This window comes from Amblyomma mixtum, chromosome 1, assembly GCF_055824585.1.
Source record: "Amblyomma mixtum isolate Tamu chromosome 1, ASM5582458v1, whole genome shotgun sequence".
In the NCBI taxonomy this organism is placed as follows: Eukaryota; Metazoa; Arthropoda; class Arachnida; order Ixodida; family Ixodidae; genus Amblyomma; species Amblyomma mixtum.
The window spans coordinates 80,330,662-80,352,854 of NC_143012.1; the positions used below are offsets into that span (position 1 = coordinate 80,330,662).

A 22,193-nucleotide genomic window follows, 5' to 3' on the forward strand; every position below is an offset into this window, starting at 1 on the left:
ATCGACAGAATACCAGCTCCTGATTACAAAAACGCCACTCATACTGACAACAAAGCTCTTGTAACGTAGAAAAGAGCAAGAACCGAAATACAGGTATCGCCGCCACAGGCCAAACTCGCAAGTACAAGCGTGATGAGATCATAGGACAAAACAGTGTTGCTAGAACGAATGGTTCTAGCAACACCAGGAACCGAGAAACCATGCATCACTGAGGCGCAGCCAATTCATGCGCAAATCTCCTTGACGTCGCCAGATGGCGCCACGTGCCCGGCTGCTACGCGCGCTCCTGAAGCATCGGGACAAATCAGCGCCTGTTTTCCGGCGGTAGGCGGGCTCCCGGTATTCCGCTAGCGGTAACAACGTACACGGTATGCTAAAGGTGTCTATTTGCGAGAACTTCGTTGACGACTTCAAGGACGAGATCCATCGTAACGCTGGCAAAACGCCAGTGCAAACGTAATCGAAGCGACTGTAGCGACGGCCGCAATAGCCGATAGATGCCTTCAACGTGCGGCCGGCGGTAGCTTTCTTTTCGGCTGCTGCTAGGCCGCACTGCTGGGAGCCAGAAATCACGGAGTCTGCGTTACGTCATGTGCACGTCATGTTTCACGTCTCTTAGTCCTGTGTCGTCATAGACGAATCCCAAGCTTGAATCAGAGCGGCGGGAAAAACTTTTTCAACTTCGAATCCAAATTTCTTAGAAATAAATGCATCTTTCGCTGCCGGCCAAGTGGCAACAAAGCCATGACATGCCGAACTATCGGATTTTACTATAAAAAAAATATTAATAGTGCTCTCCTCAGTGTCCCTTTAACCTTCTCAAAGTACGCGCTGCGCTCTTCCACACAGAGGTGTGCCGTTGGAAGAACGATGCGATCGAGCAGCATGATTCCGTTGTCACGTCGGCAAAAGTTACTTTGTCGTAAAAAAAAGTATATATTCCCGGCTTCTCTGTCACAAAATTTCTTGATTGGCCGAGGCGTCACTCGCCCATGTGAGGCCATCTGAAGCGGTTCACCCCATTGTGAACAAACTGCCCACCGACGTAACTTAACGTTGCTGCTCACCGTGTCGCTGCCCGCGAGCTCGGGAGGTGCCACCGTGGTCTCACACGCCCTATCGGTGGCTGTGCTTGAAACAGCCACTTTTTGGCGCAGTGGCCTTCCGCTTAACCGCTACTCCACAGCGCCAACAGTGTAGGACTCCTCGTCATCAATGAGTGTAAGCGATTGTCGCGACGTCATCAAAACCACGCGGTAACATTGGACCAATCACGGGGGGCCTCCTTGCATACAAATGTGAGGATCCCATTGTTAGGAAGTTTGATCACCCTAAGAATTCCAAAAGACTGTACATTGCAGACGATGATGACGCATGCATGCCATATAACGGCAATGGAACTGGTTCCAAACTGAGTTTTCCGGTAAAATCGCAAATAACATTAGACACTCACTGCAAGGTCACTTGGCATAGGCGTGAAGGCGGAGCTCGACAGCGGTCTAGAACAAAGTTCCAGCGACATCCACTTACGACTAGAACTGCAGCGCCAAAATTTTCGAGGAGGACGACACAAATATGATAAGGTCTTGGTCTTTGCGCCGTTTAAGACACCACTGGAGTTACTCGTTTTAAAGATGTTTTAGTTGTGTGCATTTGGTTGTAAAACACAAAACTTCTTTCTTAAAATATTGATTTTCGCGTACCCTCACATCAGCGTGCAGCGAATCTACCCTCTTGACAGTTCTGCTGCGTCGCGGTGGTGGTGAAAACTTTTATTTAGTGAAATAGGGTTTGGGAGCCACAGAGTGGCCCCGCTACATGGTCGGCGTCCCTAGTCCGGGACACCGCATGACAAGGCCCCGTCTCTCGCCCGTTTCACCAGAGCCCTTTGCGACTCAAGCGATGAGCAGTTGAGGAGGGAAGTCTACCATGCCTCTCGGGAAGGGATAGGGGAAAGGGGGAGATGGGGACTTTGACAACATGTCCACACCATCTGGATGATATCACAGGTCTCCCCACAGTGCGGGCATCGCCCATCCGTGTTAGGATCGTAATGCTTTATGATTGCAGGACAGAGTAGAGTACCTGTCTGCAGGCGCCTTAAAGTTCGCTCCTCCGTCTTACTCAGCCCCTTCGCAAGGGCCGGGAAAAGGCGGTGGTTGTCGCTATAATGCGTTATTATTTCTCTGAACCGCAGCAGCGGCTGGCTAGTCTCCGAGCCAGAGGAGCTGGGATCAGGAGCCCGGTGAGTAAGCGCTCGGGCAGCCGCGTCAGTGGCCTCACTACCTCGTAAGCACTGATGGCCGGAAGCCCAAATGATTCTTTTCGGTGATGGATTAATACTAACAGCTAATGGGGAGATCTCCCCTGCCAAGTAATGGTCACATGCTTCTCGGGAGTCCGTGATTATGATTCTCGAATTGGCGTGGGCGGCAGCAAGTGCTATCGATAGTTCCTGCGCTCGCATTGAATTCGGGGCTCGAAAAGAGAGTCCATCAACGGCCATTTCCTGGTGAACGAAAGCGGCCGTGTAAAATCCCATGGGCGATGGCCGTGCTACGTCTACATAGTATACACAGGGTCGGCAGCCGTGTTGTCCCTCAAGAGCCCGAGCCCGCGCTTGTCGTCTGTTTTCGTTAATGTCGGTGTCCATCTTAGGGGGAGCGGGGATCCCAAAGCATATGGCGCCAAAGTTGTCGGATATGCTCCGCCTCCTCTGGAGTGCAGTCCTGTTGGATGTGTAAGCTGTTTAGCAGGCGGCGCCCGGGGGCCGTCTGCATGAGCCGCATGTATTGGTTCACGAGGTGGGCCTCCCGCAGCACCTGGTAAGAGTTTAGCACCCCCGGTGCCTTGAGTTTGCCATTAGAGGTAGTCACCGGGAGATCCAGGGCTCGCTCAGTTGCCTTGCAAATGACGGCGTCTATTCGCGCCTCGTCTTGCTTAGTTGTGCGGAGATATGGCACGGCGTAGAGGATCCGGCTAGTCACGAAGGGATAGACGAGCCGAAGCGCGTCCCTGCCCCGCAGACCGCCCCGCTTGTTGGAAACACGGCGGATCATGTGCCCTACCTGGTCGCCTACTCTATTGACTTTCACAATAATGGAGTCTGGTCTGAGTCTCTGGTGAATGAAAAGGCCCACCCGCCGCGGTGGCTCAGTGGTTATGGCGCTCGGCTGCTGACCCGAAAGACGCGGGCTCGATCCCGACCACGGCGGTGGAATTTCGATGGAGGCGAAATTCTAGAGGCCCGTGTACTGTGCGATGTCAGTGCACGTTAAAGAACCCCAGGTGGTCGAAATTTCCGGAGCCCTTCACTACGGCGTCCCTCATAGCCTGAGCCGCTTTAGGACGTTAAACCCCATAATCCAAAGCAAACCAGAATACGGAGCTCCTCCACCTCTGTAATAGGAACTCCTGACAGATAGATGCATATTGCTGTCCTGTCCTTTGGGTTCGCTCTGACATGCAGAAGCTCTCATTTCGCTGGAGCACTTTGGAGCCCAGAGTCAATAACATACGCATCGACTATGGAAGGGGCCTGCTGAAGGCGGTCCTCGATGTCCCGAAGGCTTCCCTCGGTGGTCCAGATTGTAATGTCATCTGCATATAACGCGTGTTGAATGCCTTCCACCCTCGGCAGTTGGCTTGGGAGGCGCATCATAGCTATGTTGAACAGGAGCGGTGATAACGCCACTCCCTGAGGGGTACCCCGTGTTCCCATCATGTAAGGGCCATGTTCCTCGTCCTCAATCCGAAGAAAGCCCTGGCGATTAGTCAAGAAATCTCTTTCACAAGAGTAGGCCCTAGCTCCACAGTCGGTAGAACTCAAGTTGGCCAGGATGATACCGCGTTTAAAATTGTCGAAAACCCCTTTCAGATCAAGGGCGGGGATGGCTTTGCCATTGTGTTGCATAGTTGTGGGTCGTATTACATTCCTGTGCAGCTGGAGGAGGACGTCCTGTGCAGACATGTGGGGTAGAAACCCGGACAAGGTGACTGCAAAGAAGACCTTGCTCTCTAGGTATGGAGAGAGGTGATCCCATACCATCGTCTCCATAAGCTTGCCCGCACACGGGGTCAGTGATATGGGTCTCAGGTTGTCCGTATTCACGGCCTTACCTGTTTTAGGGATAAGCGTCACAAGGGACGTTTTCCATTCGGGAGAGATTGGACGGGCGCCCCAGATCTGGTTCATGTATTCTAATAAATGGAGGTCGGCTGAATCCGGTACGTTCGCCAACAGGTTCACTGTTATGTATTCCCGTTCCGGAGCCGTACCCCGGCGCATTTTTGCTAAGGCCGCCTTAAGGTCGTGAAACTCAAAAGGCATCGAGCGTTTCATTAGGCCTGCCATAGTATATGTACTCAGGCCCACTCGGGTCCTCCGTACGACAGAGATATCTGCCGCACAGAGTGTCTGCAAGTTGCGCCGTCGAACCTTGTACCTATGCAGCGACCGCCGGAGCTGCGTTTGGGAGGGGTCAATTAGACTGCGAAAGAGACGCCACGTCCCCTTCAAGTTCATCAGATGAGCTGCGGCGTCGCAGGGTACCATCTAATTTTAATCTGAGAGTTTGGCAGCATATGCTGCAGCCTGCTCTGTGAGTTTGTCTATGCGGGTACGTAGTTTTCGATTAGTTTTCTGCTTTTTCCACCGTTCAGTTAAGCTCCGGCGCGTCTCCCACAAATGCAGGAGGTGAGTGGCCACTGCGGAGATCTCTTCGGTGGTTTTTAGAGTAGTGACGTATTGTTTCTGAATGTTGTATATGTGGTTAGCCCACTCCGCGTAGCCGCCGGAAAATGGTACGGGAGGGATAGTGCGATTTCTGAATTTGTGCCAGTCGGTCAGCTTTGCCTGACCCCATTTTTTGCGCGCTGACTTTGCCAGGAGTGTAATCCGGAGAAGTAAGTGATCGCTGTCTAGAGAATCTCCCAAGTTCTCCCAGGCAGCATCTCTAGCATTTTTGACGAGAGAAAAGTCAGGACACGTGTCGCGAGTTACCGAACTCCCCACTCGGGTGGGATACGCCGGGTCCGTGAGCAACGTGAGGATGAGGGTGGAGATGAGATCCGCCAGCTTACGTCCCGTTGCCTTTTCAAAGTGGTATGCCCAGTGAAGGCTGGGAGCATTGAAGTCTCCAACGATCACTAAAGGCTGCCATTTTGATCGCGCGAAGGAAGATTTCACTGAAAGTTACGCGCGGCTTATGCGGAGGGCAGTATATGTTAAGCATTTGTATTTACGGGTCGCGGTGTCTGAGAGGCAATACCCGGACTATTGAATATTCTTGCTCGGTGTTCAAGTCAAAGTCGACCTGAACCACGGTGTGAGCCTTATTCACAAGGATGCTTGTCGAGGGCCCCCCCCCCCTGAAAGGTGCTTTACCCCTATCATTCAGCGTCTATGCCGGGCTCCTGAAGAGGGAATGGGCGCCGGCATGTCACCTAGAGACTGCATGTAGAGCTGGAGGTGTGACCGCATTTTTTACAAACTCTGAAACCCCGGCAGTTCCATTGCATGATCCGGAATTTTTCAGTTTTTAGCATTCCTGTAAGATCTGCTAGCCATCTTGTTGTATTTATTTACGGGCGAGCGGACTAGCTCTGGCCGGGAGCCGGCACAACACCAGTGAGGGGCCGCACCGACCCACCGGCAGCCGAGCCTGAAAGGGGTTCCTCCACTGCCTGCTGGGAGGCTGTCTTACGTTTGAGGTGCGGGGATTTGCAGCTGGTAGAATTCTTAATTTGGGTGCTGACCCAGGGCTGCATGGATTTCAGGACGGAGTCAGTGACCTGGGACGTAAGGTCGGGAAGTGCTTGCGTTAAGGCCGTCTTGAACATGCCCTGGAAGGACTCGCGGGACGGCTACCACTTCGATTCGGGAGGGCCACCACTTGCTCCTCCAGTTGCTCGGTTTGACGCTGTAGTGCCTCGAGGCCGCCGACGTGACCAGCAGTGGAAACTGATCCAACTGTCGTGTCCCCGGTTTCCCGCGAGACGCTAGTAAGGCAGGATGTAACGGATGATCCGTCATCCTCGTCATCTGGCTCAGCTTGCTGCATTGGTTCGAATGCTCAGCCTGTGTGGCGTCGGATTCTTGAATTTTGCGCGCTATAATTTGGTTCTGGCGCCTGAGCTCCTCTACCTGCTGCTGTAGGGTGGTTTCGGTAGGACAGGGACAGGTAGGGGGCCCGGAGACTGCCCCACTCCAACTGCTCTCGTGTGGTTGGACGGGTGCCAAGGGCGGGAAGTCCCTGACGTAGAGGACCGGGGGCACCGCCGGTGTCCCGGACTTGACAGGTTTCCATGGCCCGGTTTGGGTCTTGGGTTCTTTAGCGGCTGGCGATTTCTTGGCCTTTGGCGGAGGATCCTGCTTGGGCCCCGTCTTTGTCTTCGGCTTGGATCTGGATGGAGAGCTCGGTTTGATGGCTTTCCGGAACCGCCCGGCACAGCCGGGAGCCCTGGTTGAGTGGCCGCCTCCGGAGATGAGGCAGCTCGCAACACACTCATGTTCCGCTGGGCCGCCAGGAGTGGCACCAGGAACTTGGACCCCGCAGTGTTTGCAGCGCACGGGATGCGGTCGCGGGCACGTGTCCGCCCGATGGCCCAATTTGCCACAGCGGTGGCATGTAGGCACCGTCTTCTCGTAAAGGCGAGCAGAGAGCCGTTCGTAGCTGTACAACACCGTCCGTGGCACCTTGGTCCCAGCGAAGGTGATCACCGCAACCGGGGTTCGCCCCAGCTTGCGCACAGACACCGCATTTGGTTCCGCACTGAGTTTGCGTTTGACTCTTTCGGACGTTTCGTCTGGCGAAACAGTCACGGCGCCCCGATAGAACGCACCTTTAGTTTGGGGTGTCCCCGGAATGGTAGCTCGCGTTCTCCTACCGCAAAAATAAAAAATCCAGGGGGCACTTTTGTTGCGAAAGCAATACTACTCGCACTTTCAAGCCTTCGCGTGACCCGGCCGCAGTTACGTTTGACCTTTAGCGGAGTGAATATGGGCGAGCAACTCGCTCCTTCAGATAGCCCGGCTGCAGTTACACAGCGCCGCACACCTGTGGCGCTACTGCCTCCAGCTGTAGAGGCAGCTGTAGATTATGGGCGACCAACTCGCTCCGTTGTGTTGCGTGGGGCGTTCATGCGCGCGCGTTTTTGAGCCTGCGTTCAAGCGAAGGAGCAGGCAAGTTCCCGCTGTGACGTCATACCTCGTGTGTGTCTCTGTGTCTTTCTTCGTGGTTCGTCCTGTGATTGCGCATCCTATACCTTCACAACATCATGTACCAACTAGGCCCAACCCAAGTTTTATTGACGTCATACCAGCTGTAGATTATGGGTGATCAACCAAAGCCACCTAGACAATTCAAGATGGCGCTGGATCAACTCGCTCCGTTTCTTCTTTCACTCCTATCTTTCTCCCTTCCCTTACGGCGCGGTTCAGGTGTGCGCCGATATATGCTAGACAAATACTGCTCCATTTCCTTTCCTCAAAAACCAATTTATCAGACAATTCACCAAGCCATAGGCCGTCGGCGTTCGTTGTGTTCATTGGCGTTGGCGTTGACCACGTTTTAAAATCTGATCATTTTAAGGAAAGGAAGTGCGCATAATGGTTCCCTGGGTCAGTGGACGCCTGAACTGTGCTCATCGGTGCGTGGGGTGATGAGAGAGAGAGAGAGGTGAGCAGCAGGCATTGATAAGGTTGTGCCAGAAACGCGGCGCTAAAGCGATAGGCCATCGGCGTTCATTGTGTTCATTGGGGTTGTCAACGTTTTATACTCCGATCATTTTGAGGAAAGGAAGCCGAGCGCGAGCGTCGAGGCTGTGCTGGGCTGTGGCATGCCAGCTGTGCGAATGACGTCACTTGCTCCTAGCGCATGCGCAGTATGGTCGTGCAAGAGCACGCGAAACGGCGAGACTGTGGCCAATGTAGCTCAGGCAGTAATATATGGTTACGCGCAGATGTTGCTTTCGCAATCATCCAGATTTAATTACAACTAAACCGCAGCCAATTTTTTTGTCTCTAATGTGCTGCACGGCGAAAGCTTTTCCTGGCGCACTGTTTATTTTTATTTTTCTAAAAATTTCTCATTTTTATTTTATTTTTATTTGTTATCTTTTATTGTTTTTTCTACTTTTCACATTTTAATATTTTATTTTATTTTTATTTTATTTTCTTTCCTATTTTTCTTTTTTATTTTTCTTTTTTGTTCTCCTATCTTTAATTTTTTTTTATTTCTTTTTGTAACTTACATATTTCATTTTTTAGTTTTATTTTGTATTTTTGTTTCTTTTCTTACTTTTCTTTTATTTTTCATTCCTTATTTTTATTTTTATTCCTTTTATTCGGTTTATGAAAGCCATGCTTTGGCGGGGTTTATTGAATACCGCACGGAGGCCCAAGGTTTGAGCATGATTAAGGGCTCCGTGGCGGGGTGGTAGCGTCTCCGCTACTTGGTTCGATTCCCTTCTTCGATTCCCAGCCCCGACGCAGTCTCTTTTTAAGTAGTGACGCCGGAACGCGCATGAATCTGCCGACACGGATGCTAACGATTGTATGAGGCATTAAAGGCTTCCGCCTTAATATCACGGAGAAGTTTCTCCTCGGCATCGACAGATTTCAGCGCACACACAGCACGTTTTGGTCCCAAACGAGCCACACCGCAAGTCCCGCATTCGCGTCGTCCCCGAGGATGCTGCGGATTGCAGCGCCAGCTTGTTCAGGACCAAAAATTAACTCGAGTTCGACCGTGTTTCGCGGTTTGAGCACCACGATGATGTCTTTTTCGATGCGCGGCGTGTTCTGCGGCCGCCACCGGAGTTGCTTGGAGCTCTTCGAGGCTGCGTTCAGCGCACTCCCGCCCTGTGTATGAGCAGAGCTAGCCGACGCCTGTTGCTGGGCGGCACCAGCACCAGCGTCCCTCGATGCCGCCGCCGCGTTCTTCTTTCCGCGCGAGACGCGGACCATATCCTGAAGGTATTGGCGCCGAACGGTTGGTAGCGTTCCGTGGACTTCGTGGCAGCACTACAACACGCTGTCGCGTTCCACTCATACAGGCGAAGCTTTGTGCGGAAAACACTTTCGCCTCTACGCCCTTTAGACAAAGTACCCCCTGAATTTTTCTCCGACGGCAGCCCGTAAGTGAAGAGCGCTACGTGCACGTTCAAAGGAAGAATTTACTGAGTAGAAGAAGAAGAAGAAGGAAGAAGTGCCGGCCATGGAGATCGAGCATCTTCCGGAGAGCCTTCTCTTGGAGGTGTTCGGGCACCTGACGTCGTTCGACGATGTATGCGCCTGCGCGAGGTAAGTCGGCCGTCACTGCTACGCGGTGCATCACCTTCCAGTCGATGCTTCGGAGCTTGGACGAAGCATGTTAGCCTAAGGATGCCGGCGCGACACTACATCGCTGAGCACGTATTTCGCTCTCCACTTTATTAATTGTGGCATCAAGCGCTATTCAACGCTTCTTTCTAGTTTATAACGATAGTGTACTTAGTGTGAGCTATTAACAGCCAGGAGACTGCTTGATCTTGGATTCCCCATTACGCTTCAACACAAAATAAACCAACGCCCTGCGTAGATGTGATGCGTCCCACCGCCTTTGCAGCATGTCAACGCTTGAGCACTGAGGAAAGTGCAAAAATTTTTCAACAAATGAGATCACGTAGACGTTAAAGGTGCTCCTGCAGGCCCAGTTGTCGCCTTATCGTCTCCTCGCTGTTATTGCCGAAAGGCCAGCAGCAGACGCGTGTTCGGAAACTCACGTGGGCCAAATAGTGGCAGATAAACGCTGCGTCAGATTTTAAAACAAAGGTGCGGCACAGCAGCTCACGGCCAAATTACCATCGGCATAAAATTCCACATTTTTGAAGCTCATTCTCTTTTGATGCCTGGGTGCGCGTTGCGTTGCCTTCCTCTGCACCTCAGTGGTATATACACGCCAGGGTTGCCTTGCAGTCACGAGGAAGCTGGTCTTCCTGAGGGGACTGGAAAGCACCAAACTCATTTTCTAAAAGGTGCATAAAGCGGGCAACTACCGATCAGTAAGGACTTTCTAACAAGCTGATCTGCTAAAGGTGCAGAAGACGAGTGACTAGCGATCAGTCAGGATTTTCAGTTTGGACGGACACAGCCGCTATCCGGGCACGGGTCGCGTCCGGGATCTCAGTGGAGGATATGAAATTGATGAGCAAGATGTCATTTTTCGGATTGGTGCCAGTCCAGGGCTTCACATCCGCACGTAGTGTGTATTCCCCTGTAGAGTGGCAGCAATCCGAATAATCACCATAGCGAAGACCATGGCGTGGTAGCAGCGATAAACGGCTCTCTCCATATGTCGACGGAGGTGTAAGGTTCGTGTAGCAGGAATCAAACTCAGGCAATATATTCCGCAAACGTTCAGAACGTGGGAAATTCCGCTAGCAACGATGCCATCAGTAAGCGGCAAGAGAACATTATTCCTCAATTCCCACGTCTTTATTTCTACCCTCTCAAGTTCAGAGCGGTGAGGAAAATCACCGCGCCGGAATCCTTCATGTACACCTTGTCTGAATGCTATAGAGGTGAGATCACTGTTAGCTTCAATAGATTCTGGCTCTACGACGGTGAATTAACGGCTCATGAACATCGGAATTAATGAGCTTTGCCTCTGCTAGAGCTCACGTATACGTTACCGCTGATATATATGTCAAACAAAACAATGCGACAACACTAGCGCACGTCCCTTCATTCCAGGGTATGTCGCCGATGGTGGCGTGTGGCACGCGACTTCTCGCTGCGGCGTGTGCTACGCGTGACGTCGTTTCCGCTCAAGGCTCGACAGGTGCACAGCCTTCTCGAGGCCCACGTCGACGCCAACATCCTGGAACTGCACATAACCCGTTCCATGGACACATCCACCGCCGAGGATGAGGAGAGAGACTTTCCGCGAGCGTTGTTCGCCTACCTGGCCGAGCACTGCCCCTCAATCAGGGTGAGCGTTTCATGATTGCTACGCTTGACGAAGGGTCCCCTCGTTCGGACTCGAGCCCAAGTCTTATACGTGCGCTATGGGACCGGAGTAGTCGCTGTCGAAGAAACACGTACATTCTGTAATAAAAATAGCGCTTCTTTAACGCTAGCAATTGTTGTGATCTTCAGTTAACAGGACGTCAAAGTTTTAAATGAAGAAAAACGAATGCTCAGTAATTTTTATCAAGATGCCTTCGCTCATCGATAACACCAAATTGCAAAACATGGATGAGCTGCTCTAGGATCTGGGCCCACTCTGGACGATGAAGTAGATGAAGGTATGTTTTTCGCTTCCGTCGACACACCAAGCATGAAAGAGGCAGTTAGCCCTGGGATCCGAAACTCCATTTAAATTCGATTTCTCTATTTAAGCGCACTTGGTGACTGAACGGGGTTTGATGTTTAAAGATTAAATTCTTGACGTGAACGCAGCGCGAAAGGCTGCTCCTTAGCCCTGATCGTTTTAGGCATAGGAAAACGATGCTGCTTTGTAATCACTGTTGGTGGTTTGAAATCTGCTCGGGGACGAAGTTTTTCATGCTGGAGACCGTTGCCATAGCAACAACATGACGCTCCAGTTGGCTTCCTTCCAGCCGCTATGGGAGGAATGGGCGCTGACGTCTGGATTGAATGGGTAATGCGATATATGAAAGTTTCTCATCTCTGGTCATTCCATACAGCGCTGCTGTTCCCCAACACACTGAGACGCCAACTTCTTGATAAACACGCAACGGATAAATACGGGGAATTCCCACTACAAGTGTTAGCGTACTAAAAGGATCTACAAGTGTCCTCACTTATTCGCAGGTCTTGCACATCACTCGCGGCTTCCTCTTCGATCACCTTCGAGAGAACAAGGTCACATTGTGCGACCTGCCACCGACGCTCACTCATCTCTCACTGCGCCAGTGGTGGTTCAGTGCGGAGCAGTTCTTCACCGCCGAAGCGGGCCGTCCATACCCACGTGATCTCCGGCTGCTGGACCTCGCCAACTGCGTATTCGCGCCTGCCATCGGGCTAGCCAAGCTGGAGCAATTCTCGTCGCTTCGTGCCCTTAGCTTCGAAGGCTGCTACCTGTTCAACGACCAACGCCTGACCGACCTACTGCCCGTGATCGCCAACCTCGTTGTCCTGGACATTGAGCGCACGGACGTGAGGGACACGGGTGCCGAGATGTTGCTCTTGCACGGTCAGAGCCTGCGTGTTTTGTTCTTGGGACACACGGCATTCACCGGCAAAGCATTCAAATCAATCTACATGGGAACAAATGGAAGCCTAAGGCTGGGTCTAACACATCTATGCCTGAGGAACACGTATCTGGGCGAGAAGAGCCTGTACAGACTGCTAAGCCTGGCTCCCCGGTTGCAGTGGCTCGCTGTGAGCAGCCCACACATGACGGAGCGCGTCGCGGAGCGCGTGCGTAATGCCTTGCCCAGTTCTTGCCGCTACTTGGAGGTCTTACCAAGCTCCGACCGAACGAGGTCCCTCTGCCATCACTTCACCTGTGACTTCATTCATAACTTGAAGCTAGGTGCCCCGCCAGGTGAAAACTGCTGAAGCGTCCTTTTTTCTTCTGTGGTTTATATGACCTGATTTTTCACCTTCAAGGGAACTCCGTGTGTTGACTCTTTGCTCACGTCGTTCTGCTATTCGCCAGTTAATACAATTTGCGATAAGCATGAAGGTTTAAGCCAACCTTTGCGTTTTGCAATTCTTGGGGTAACAATGGGTCAAGAGAGAATACCTCTTCGGGTCAAAATATCGCTTAAATGATCAGAAAAAAAACGGATTTACATCATTTCGGACAATTACACTTCTTATATATGAGCTGGCAGACACCATAAATGCAATGTTCGATATGTGGCCTTCGTTTTCAAGGCAAACCGAAATAAATGGGATACGCGACGGCATTGTTTCATGCCATTGAGCTTTGCACTGCGCCTCCTTGTATTCTTTAACGCGTCCTCCGGACCAACCTCTTGTCGCAACGTTGGTGAAGCTCCCTGAGGCACCTGTTCTCTTGTTCACTTTTATGACAGAAGACAATGAAGTTATGCTGCGCCGTTTTTCTCCCCTGCGTGCACTAGCGGGAAGTATTGTTTGATCTATCAGCAATATTGGACATAGCAGTTTGTCTCCAAGATTGCACTGAAGCCCTGTTATTTATAGATTCTAATCAAGGCTTAAGTTGTTGATCAGCGACAGTTGATGGCTGATTGGCCCTTCTTCTTCCCTGGTAGCCACACGCCGGGTTGTTCCCGTGTTCGCCGTGCTCACGCGGCGCATTGGTCCTACGGCGTCATAACTCTTCCCTCCACGGCACCCACCCTCTGAATTCTTCCCGTGGTAGCCACCTTCGGGCCTCCCTCTCCTTTCCCCTAAAAGTGGAGAAAGTGATGTCCCTCTTCACTCTGGCACCTGCCAAGCATGCCAGGTTGCCAGTCATTTTTGCTTCATTTTGTTTTGCGTTTCTTTTTTTGGCAGCCGCCTGCCGGTCTTTCCCTCTTGTTCCCGGCAGAAGGAGAGCGGGATTTACCTCTTCCCGCTTTGCAAGCTGCGGCAGCCATTGCACACAAGACTAGAATAGTTTGGTTGATATGGTATAACGTCCGAAAGGGACTCACTGTATAAAGATCTCCGCAGTGGAGAGCTGCGGGTAATTTCGACCACATAGGGTTCTAACGGGCACTGACCTCACACAGTACACGGGTTTGCCGCCGCGGTGGCTCAGCGGTTATGGTGCTCGGCTGCTGACCCGATAGACGCGGTTTCGATCCCGGCCGCGGCGGCTGGAATTTCTTTGGAGGAGAAATTCTAGAGGCCCGTGTGCTGTGCGATGTCAATGCACGTTAAAGAACTCCAGGTGGTGGAAATTTCCAGAGCCCTTCACTACGGCGTCTCTCATAGCCTCAGTCGCTTTGGGACGTTAAACCCCATAAACCAAACCAAACCATACACGGGTTTCCAGTATTTCGCCTGCATCGCCACTGAGAGGCAAAAGAAGATAAGTAAAATACTTGCCTATCTTCTTTTGCCTCTCAGTGGCGATTAAAACGCGTCGCATTTGTGTTTGTCACCTCTGGCCATGTCATAGCTCACAATACCAGGCGCGTTCGCTGCAACTTCCACCGTCACGCTTGCAGACTGGCTCGCGCGGGCGCCGCAACCACCGTTGACATATCGGCCTGCCGGCGCAATGAGATCGCCGCGCCTTACCAGCAGCTGATTTCGTTCACTCAAGCCACGGTTGAGAGCAGCACAATCGTGGCTCGCGAATGCTCTTAGTCACGTGATTGTTTTTGCATTTCGCGGGCTTTCTTTGGAGCTCGGAAAAAAGATACACGTGAGGTTTATTTTACCGCAAATGAATGGAATGGGGGTTTCTGAAGGTGCTCTCCAACTCTGCTATTCACACTTGCTGTCTGAAGTCAATATTTACGGATTTAGAAAAATTATCCTAATTGCTAATTAATTGCAAAACAAAAAATTGCCTATGATGCGCAAGCCGGCTGGTAGATGTATGTAAGTGGTTTCGCTGGCCTACCTTAAATATTTATTTTTTAACCCTTGGCTAAAGTTAGCGTGGACACCCTGTATAAGGGGCTGGTTACATATCATGGAGCAGATCACAGTATTTGCGCGTGAGAAGGAACAGTCGTCGCTAACGTCGATGGGCAGGAGGTGGCAGCAGTGACTGTCCTCCACAGGTTGTCAGATTGTAGCGCTCGATGGCTTGCGTCGTCTCTACCGTAAATGCTGTTCCGCTTCTCGCAATTATTATTTCACGAGGAGAGAGGTTATGTCGCGGCGGGTTGCGTTTGAGGAAGAGTTAAGACATTTCTTCTGCTGCGCAGTTGCGTTCGCGCTTTGGTTTGGCGCCCTAGGTGAGGGACAGAGAGAGAAAAACTTTTTTCCCAGGCCCATGGTTCTCCGCATGGCCCCACCCCACTTAGCTCTCTGTGCTTAAAATGTCCATGACGCTGTCAGCGCAGGGGGCGACGATCTTTTGTCTTGCTGAGTCCATGGAGCGTAGCGATGTCTCCCAGTCCTCCCATGTTGGGAGTGACACCGGACCGCTGGGTGGAGGTGAAGCCGGACAGGCACCGAGGAATGGGTCAGGTTTTGCTTCTGTGCATTGCACAGAGGGTAGGAGGGTGGTATGGTTCGGCAGTGGGAGAGTAGAGAGGGATAGGTATAGCTCGCTTTTGGTGACGGCGCCTTAGGTGTTGCTCCCTGGTAGTGAGGGAGGACTCGGGGGGTGGGTATAATTGCCTTTCGGCATGAGCATTCGCAATGAGTTCAGCGAAGGTGCACGCGCGCTCCTTTGAGAAAGCCCCCATGAGGTGAGCCTGTGCCCGGTTTCTAGACCCTCGGGCTAAAGAATCGGCGGCCTCAATGCCTGGGTTTCCGGAGTGCACAGACACCCAGACGAGCTCAGTGCTGCAGTAGGAGGGGGGGTTGTGGGTCAGCAATTGGTAGGTGGCAGGGTAGACCCTGCCCCTAGACTAATTTAGCATTGCAGTTTTTGAATCACTGAGTATATAGGTAGCACTGGAGCTGCCGAGCGCAAACGCTATAGCTATTTCTTCTGCTTCCTCTGGGTTAGTTCCCTGTGGTAATTCTTTTATAATCGGAGGGGTACGCGGAGTTTACGCAGCCGCTGTGGCTCGGTGGTGGTCGCATGCAGCATCTACCCATACGGTGTTCTGTTCATCGCCGTATCGTTCATGAAGGGCCGCTTTCCCGGCTTCCCGTCTCTCGCGGTTTCTGTCGGGGTGCATGTTACGAGGGAGTGGCCGAATGCGTTGCCTTTGGCGAATTACTTTCCCCTAACGGCAGGAATACTCTATAAAGTCGAAATTCGCATCCCCGGTAATCATAACTCACTAGCTAAGTCAGCCGCCGCATATATACTTGTGTTCTCGAAGGACGACTTCGTAAATAGGTCCAGGAGCTGTATGTCGATCTGCTGGAATTGCCTTGTTGGTTATGGGAGTAACATCAAGTCTCCAGCTGGCTTTGTAGATGGTATCCTTCGTCTCTCAAAAACTTCGACGGGCATTTTACGTAACGTGCGGTATCGGTGTATAGCGGTGTCAAGCCGTGTTTGAGTTGGAAGCACTACTCGCAGATAAACAAGAGTTGCCGAGCGGTCGGGTCGTCATTGCAAGCGTGCGCATTTTCTCTGCAAAGACAGTTGGGAACGACGAGAGCATACGTGGTGTTTGCGGGGCAAAAGTTCTTAACGAGAATCCTGTTTCTCTTTTTCCTCTTTTAAGCCACCTTACAGCGCGGTTCAAGTGTTCACCCGAGGTGTGAGACAGATACTGCGCTATCTTCCTTTCCTCAATAACCAGTTATTATTATTGTTCTTAACGAGAACGTACGAACTATAAAAATTGGCGCGTGCACACATCGGGCAGTGAGCCTGTTTTCCCTTACTTACAGTGGACAATATTCAGCTGAAGGTCATAGCGCTGCTATGGTGCGTAATCGCTTGCGCTTAATGGTCCGAGTGACTACGGTGGCGTCGAACTTTCGGAGACGAGTCTCTTCCTCTAATGCCAAACTCAAGGCATTGGGAGTGCTAAACTCCTACCAGGAGCTGCGGGAGGCCCACCTCATGAACCAATACACGCGGCTCATGAACATGGCCCCTGGGCGCCGCCTGCTAAACCGCTTACACATCCAACACGACTGCACTCTAGAGGAGGCGGAGCGTATCCCAGTACTGTGGCGCCATATGCTCTGGGTCTCCCCGCTCCCCCGTAACATGGACACCGACATGCAGGCAAACAGACGACAAGCGCGGGCTCTGGCTCTTGAGAGACAACACGGCTCCCGACCCGGTGTATATTATGTAGACGTAGCAGGGCGATTGCCCACGGGATTTTACACGGCCGCTGTCGTTCACCAGGAAATGCACGTTGATGGACTCTCTTTTCGAGCCCCGAATTCAATGCGAGCCGAGGAAGTAGCGATAGCGCTTGCTGCCGCCCACGCCAATTCGAGAATAATCATTACGGACTCCCGAAAAGCATGTGATCATTACTTGACAGGGGAGATCTCCCCGTTAGCTGCTTGCATTCTAAGACGTACTGCCACTGATCCAACACCGAAAAGAATCATTTGGGCTGCTGGCCATCAGGGCTTACGAGGTAATGAGGCCGCTGACGCGGCTGCCCGAGCGTTTATTCACCGGGCTCCTCATCCCAGCTCTTCTGGTTCGGAGACTAACCAGCCGCTGCTGCGATTCAGGAAAATAATAACGCATTATACCGACAACCACCGCCTTTTTCCCGGCTCCTGCAAAGGGGCTGAGTAAGACGGAGGAGCGAACTTTAAGGCGCCTGCAGACAGGTACTCTACTCTGTCCTGCAATCTTAAAGCATTACGATCCTAACACGGATGTGCGATGGCCACACTGTGGGGAGACCTGTGATATCTTCCACATGGTGTGGGCATGTACTCAAAATCCCCACCTCCCCCCTACCCCTACCCCTTCCGGAGAGGCATGGGAGACTGCCCTCCTCAACTGCTCCTCGCTCGAAACATTCCCTACGACCGCGAAAATTTTGCTTGTACTCGACGGTTAACATCACCCGGCACCCGAAGACATCGCTCTCGACCGGGTGGGCCAATTTTTGGGCCTTTGAGGCCCATTTATGTCTTCATCCCGTGGGAGCCCCAGCCAGGCCTAAAGCCAAGCAGCCAGGCTCCAGCGTTCTCCGCGGACGCCATGGCGGCCTCCGCTCGCCGCGGGTACGATCCCGAGACGATGGCATGGACAGAAGTTGTCGCAGAAGCCCCGTCTTCTCCTGAAACCTCCACTCCGACGCAGGAGATCGTGGATGAAGGCCTCTTTTCGTTGGTGGCACTTCGCAAACGCCAGCAGCGCCTGAACACCTCGGCAGTGAACGGACCCTCCGTGAGTGCCCCTGCTTCTGTGCGTCCAAATACTTCAAGTTCCAGCCATCAGCTCTCCCCAACAGCGGGATCGACGAAATGGCGGCCTGCCGCTATGCCTCGACTCCGCAAAGAAGACTTCACGATCGTCATCAAGCCCAGAATGACGGTCTCCCTGAAGACGGTTTTGTAGAGCGGTGAGCTTGGTGCTTTGCTCTCCGCCTATGTTAATGCCTCCTCGGTGGACACTCTTAGTATCTGGCCCATCTGGGACCAGAATATCGTTATCACCACCACTCAAGACGTGAACGCGGCGAACGCGCTCACTCGTGAATTTACTCTGAAAGCTTCCAAAGGCTCCATCCCGATGGTCGGTCACGCCAAAGTCAACGGTGAAGTCTGCAGGGGGATCATTACCGTCCATGAGCAGGAAACTTCTACCACCCTGAAATCGAAAGTCCAGTGGCACGGAGGAGAGATAGCCTTCATCCGCAAGCTGGGGAGGTCGACGATTGCCCTGCTCACCTTCGTGGGGCATAAAGTGCCACGTTACGTGCACTATAACAGTGTCGTGACCTTGGTACGCGAATACAAGCGGACTATTCCCGCGTGTTTCCGATGCGGCACCATCGGCCACCGTGCGGACTTATGCCCGGATCCTCAACGCAATCGCTGCGGACACTGCGGCCAAACGGTCGCAGTCCTCGAAGACGGCAACTTGGAGACCCACGAGTGCACCCCTTCCTGCATCGTCTGCGGTGGCGGCCACCTTACGGGCTCGCAAGACTGCAAGGCAAAATTCCGGCGGCTGCAACGACCGGGAAACCCAACCGGTCAACGAAAGCAACGTCAGTGTGCAGTGCTCCCGGGAGCTGACAACACTGCAAAAGTTCCCCCGCCTGGCAGCAAGCTGGTGCAAGGCACATCCGGACCAGCGCCACCGGCGGGCGCGTTGCCCGGGCGTGTCTCCAAGTCCCCTCCGTCAACAGGCCAAAAGTCGTCACGTGATCCAGGCGCACCCGTATTCCAGAACGGGGATTTTCCGCCTCTCGAGGGCCGTCCGCTTGGCACACCAAAGAAGACATCACAGCCAAAGGTAGGCAGCCGAGACGGGCCTCCTCCGTCCCCCCGCATTCCCCTATCTTCTTCCCCACCAACCCTTCCTCCTCCTCCCCCCCTTAACTCTGAGGTTGCGGACCTCCGCCGTGAGCTCGAGACTCTCCGGGCTCAAAATGCTCAACTCCTGGCCAAAATTCATGCGCTAGAAACGGTTCGGTCCTCCCCGCCTATTGCCCAGGTAGCTCCGGAACCGATGCAACAAGTGCCGGTGGACCCGACACCACCTAGCTCTGACCCGCGTTTCACCGCCCTCGAAAACGCCCTTGCCGCATTAGCGACTCAGATGTCAAATTTCGGCCAAATTCAAGAAAACCTGTTCAAGTCAGTCACGGCCACGGTTACGGCCACCGTGACGGCCAATATTAAGACGTGGCTGGAGTCAAACCCCAGGCTTCTACGCCGAATGGGGCCCCTCAAAGTCGCAAACCGCCCATCAATATTCAACCGCCCCATCGATCTAACCGAACTCAAGGAAGAGCCGGAACCGATCCAGCCGCAGGTGACGGAACCGGTGCCGGCTCTCCAAGGCAGTCTCCCTTCAAATCAACATGGCTGCGTCCCCTCCCAACCAACACCCTAAAGGGCGCCGCCCCCCGCAAAGACAGCAAGTTTTTTCCCTTGTGCAATGGAATTGTCGGGGTTTCAAAAACAGGACCAAACGCGCCCTCTTAAGGGCGTACATTGACAACCTTGAACACCCCGCCGCAGTCCTTGCGTTGCAAGAAACCGGAGATGCGGTTAAGCTCAGGGGCTATAACACTTTTCAACGAGACCCGTTCACCTGTATCCTAGTCCATAAGGGTTACACAGCGCAGGAGGTTGATCTCAACCTAAATCTGGAATATTCGTATGTGATGGTCTCTGTCCTCCCCCTGCGGCGAACAGACAGCCCCGCACACATACTTAATATCTACTGCCCCCCGAAACTCAAAAACATCACTTTTTCTAACATCTTTAGCGCAGCGCTAAGGATCGCGGGTCGCGACCCCCTCATGATAGTGGGCGATTTTAACGCGCCCTGTCTCATGTGGGGATATTACAAGGAAGAGACGCGTGGTCGTAAGATGGCGGAACTTATATGTACGCTGGGCATCACTCTTCTAACCGACCCGGTCCACCCAACACGTGTAGGGAACTCCGTCACTCGGGACACCTGCCCCGACCTTACCCTCGTGAAACACATCCAACACGCAGAGTGGATCAACACCGAGGACACCCTCGGTAGCGACCACTGCATATTGAACACTGTCATTTACACTCGGCCCTTACGTCGCCCCCTTGCGCAAGCCAAACTTCCCGACTGGAACACTTTCCGCCAGGCCCTCCCAGTAACTTCTCTCATGGAACAGGACTACTCCACTTGGGCACACGGACTCATGCAAACACTCCGTTCACAAGAAAAGCATATCCAGCTTACGGAGCGTGCACCTGACGTGGATAACCACCTAAGGCACCTCTGGGAAGCTCGCCGCAGCCTCACTAAGCGATGGCGGCGGCAGAAACACAACCGTAAACTCCGCGCTCGCATCTCTGACCTCACCCAGCAGGCTGCCGAGTATGCTGCCCAGCTCGCAGACACTAACTGGGTAGATCGATGCAACAGCGCAGCAAGGCAGATGTCCAGCCGCAACACTTGGCGGCTCTTCAGGAGTCTCATAGACCCCACACAAACACGCTCGGAGACCCAGAAACACATCAATCGCGTGATACACAACTTTCAAGGAAACACGAAGCAGCTAGCAACACCTTGCGCTCACAATACCTCAATCAGGATCAAGACCCGCGCGGGCAGGATTATTCGTATGCAGGCTGCGATAATCCGGAACTGGATCAACTATTCCAGCTTCACGACCTTCGCGCGGCTCTTGCCAAAATGCGCAGGGGGACGGCGCCCGGGAGGGATAAGGTCACAGTCAAGTTATTGGTGAAGCTTCCTGATCGGGCATACGAAACCCTACTCGAATATATTAACGCCATTTGGACCGGGGACACTTCGCTGCCACCGGATTGGAAGACATCATTGGTAACCTTTATCCCAAAGGCGGGGAAACCGGTAAACACAGACAACCTCCGGCCCATCTCCCTCACTTCATGCGTAGGAAAACTGATGGAAACGATGGTCCGTGACCGCCTCTGAGAATATCTCGAGAGCAAGAGCTCCTTTGCCGACACCATGTTCGGTTTCCGACCCAGTAAGTCCGCACAAGACATCCTCTTACAGCTTCATCACGAGGTTCTCGAACCCATAGAACACCCACACAACGACAAAATAGTCCTAGCACTCGATCTCAAGGGTGCGTTTGACAATGTAAAACACGGCGTCATACTAAAGCACCTTAGCGAGACCAACTGTGGTCCTCGTACATTCAATTACATCAAAGATTTCTTAACAGACCGCTTGGCCTATATACGTATACAAGAGACCGAATACGGCCCGTTTGAGACGGGAACGCGGGGCACACCACAAGGCGCTGTGTTGTGTCCGCTTCTCTTTAACATTGCTATGATGTACCTCCGGGCACAGCTGGCGGCTGTCGGCGGTGTTCAGCATGCGCTGTACGCCGATGACATCACCATCTGGGCCACTACGGGAAACATAGGAGAGATGGAGGAATGCCTGCAAGCAGCGGCGAGCATAGTTGAGCACTATGCCACGTACTGCGGCCTCCAGTGCTCCCCGTCCAAGTCTGAATTTGTGCATATTCGATATTCTCCGAAATGCAAAATCTCCGTTCAGCTTTCTCTCGCAAGCGGCCCCATCCGTGAAGCGAAGGAGCTACGAATACTCGGTCTCTTCATTAATCAACACCGTAAGGCAGACACAACTCTTGCCAAACTCCGCAAAGTCGGCGACCAGGTGGGCCGAATGGTTCGCCGCGTTTCCAACAAGCGAGGAGGGTTGCGAAGTAAGGATGCGATGCGGCTCGCACATGCCTTCGTAACTAGTCGAGTATTGTACTCGACTCCTTACCTCCGCTTGCGGAAACATGACGAAGATCACTTGGAGATTGTACTCCGCAAAATTTTCAAGAGAGCCCTCGACCTCCCGATATCCACTTCCAACGCGCGACTCCTCGCGTTGGGGGTGGTGAACACCTATCGAGAACTCCGCGAGGCGCATCTCGTTAACCAATACACGCGTCTCGCCCAGACCGCG

The 22,193-nt window shown here is 52.8% G+C and overlaps 2 protein-coding genes and 1 pseudogene across 3 annotated transcripts in view; 2 read left to right on the forward strand and 1 right to left on the reverse strand.

The window, feature by feature from the left end:
• The window catches only part of LOC149366900 (uncharacterized), a 152,012-nt gene that overhangs the window by 118,873 nt on the left and 10,946 nt on the right, over window positions 1–22,193 (forward strand). The window lies entirely within an intron of this gene.
• LOC149366904 (uncharacterized) lies at window positions 1,832–4,288 on the reverse strand (annotated as a pseudogene).
• On the forward strand, window positions 8,988–13,634 carry LOC149366905 (uncharacterized). Its single transcript, XM_089553075.1, has 3 exons — window positions 8,988–9,304; window positions 10,736–10,973; window positions 11,819–13,634. The coding sequence occupies exons 1-3, from the start codon at window positions 9,219–9,221 to the stop codon at window positions 12,566–12,568; spliced, it is 1,074 nt and encodes a 357-aa protein (XP_089409201.1). The 5' UTR covers window positions 8,988–9,218; the 3' UTR covers window positions 12,569–13,634.

Excerpts from the sequence above, each read along its gene's own strand:
- LOC149366905 (XM_089553075.1), top strand. The coding sequence starts at position 9,219 with ATGGAGATCGAGCATCTTCCGGAGAGCCTTCTCTTGGAGGTGTTCGGG. Across the intron at positions 9,305-10,735 it reads GATGTATGCGCCTGCGCGAG|GGTATGTCGCCGATGGTGGC; the intron begins GTAAGTCGGCCG and ends CCTTCATTCCAG. Across the intron at positions 10,974-11,818 it reads AGCACTGCCCCTCAATCAGG|GTCTTGCACATCACTCGCGG; the intron begins GTGAGCGTTTCA and ends ACTTATTCGCAG.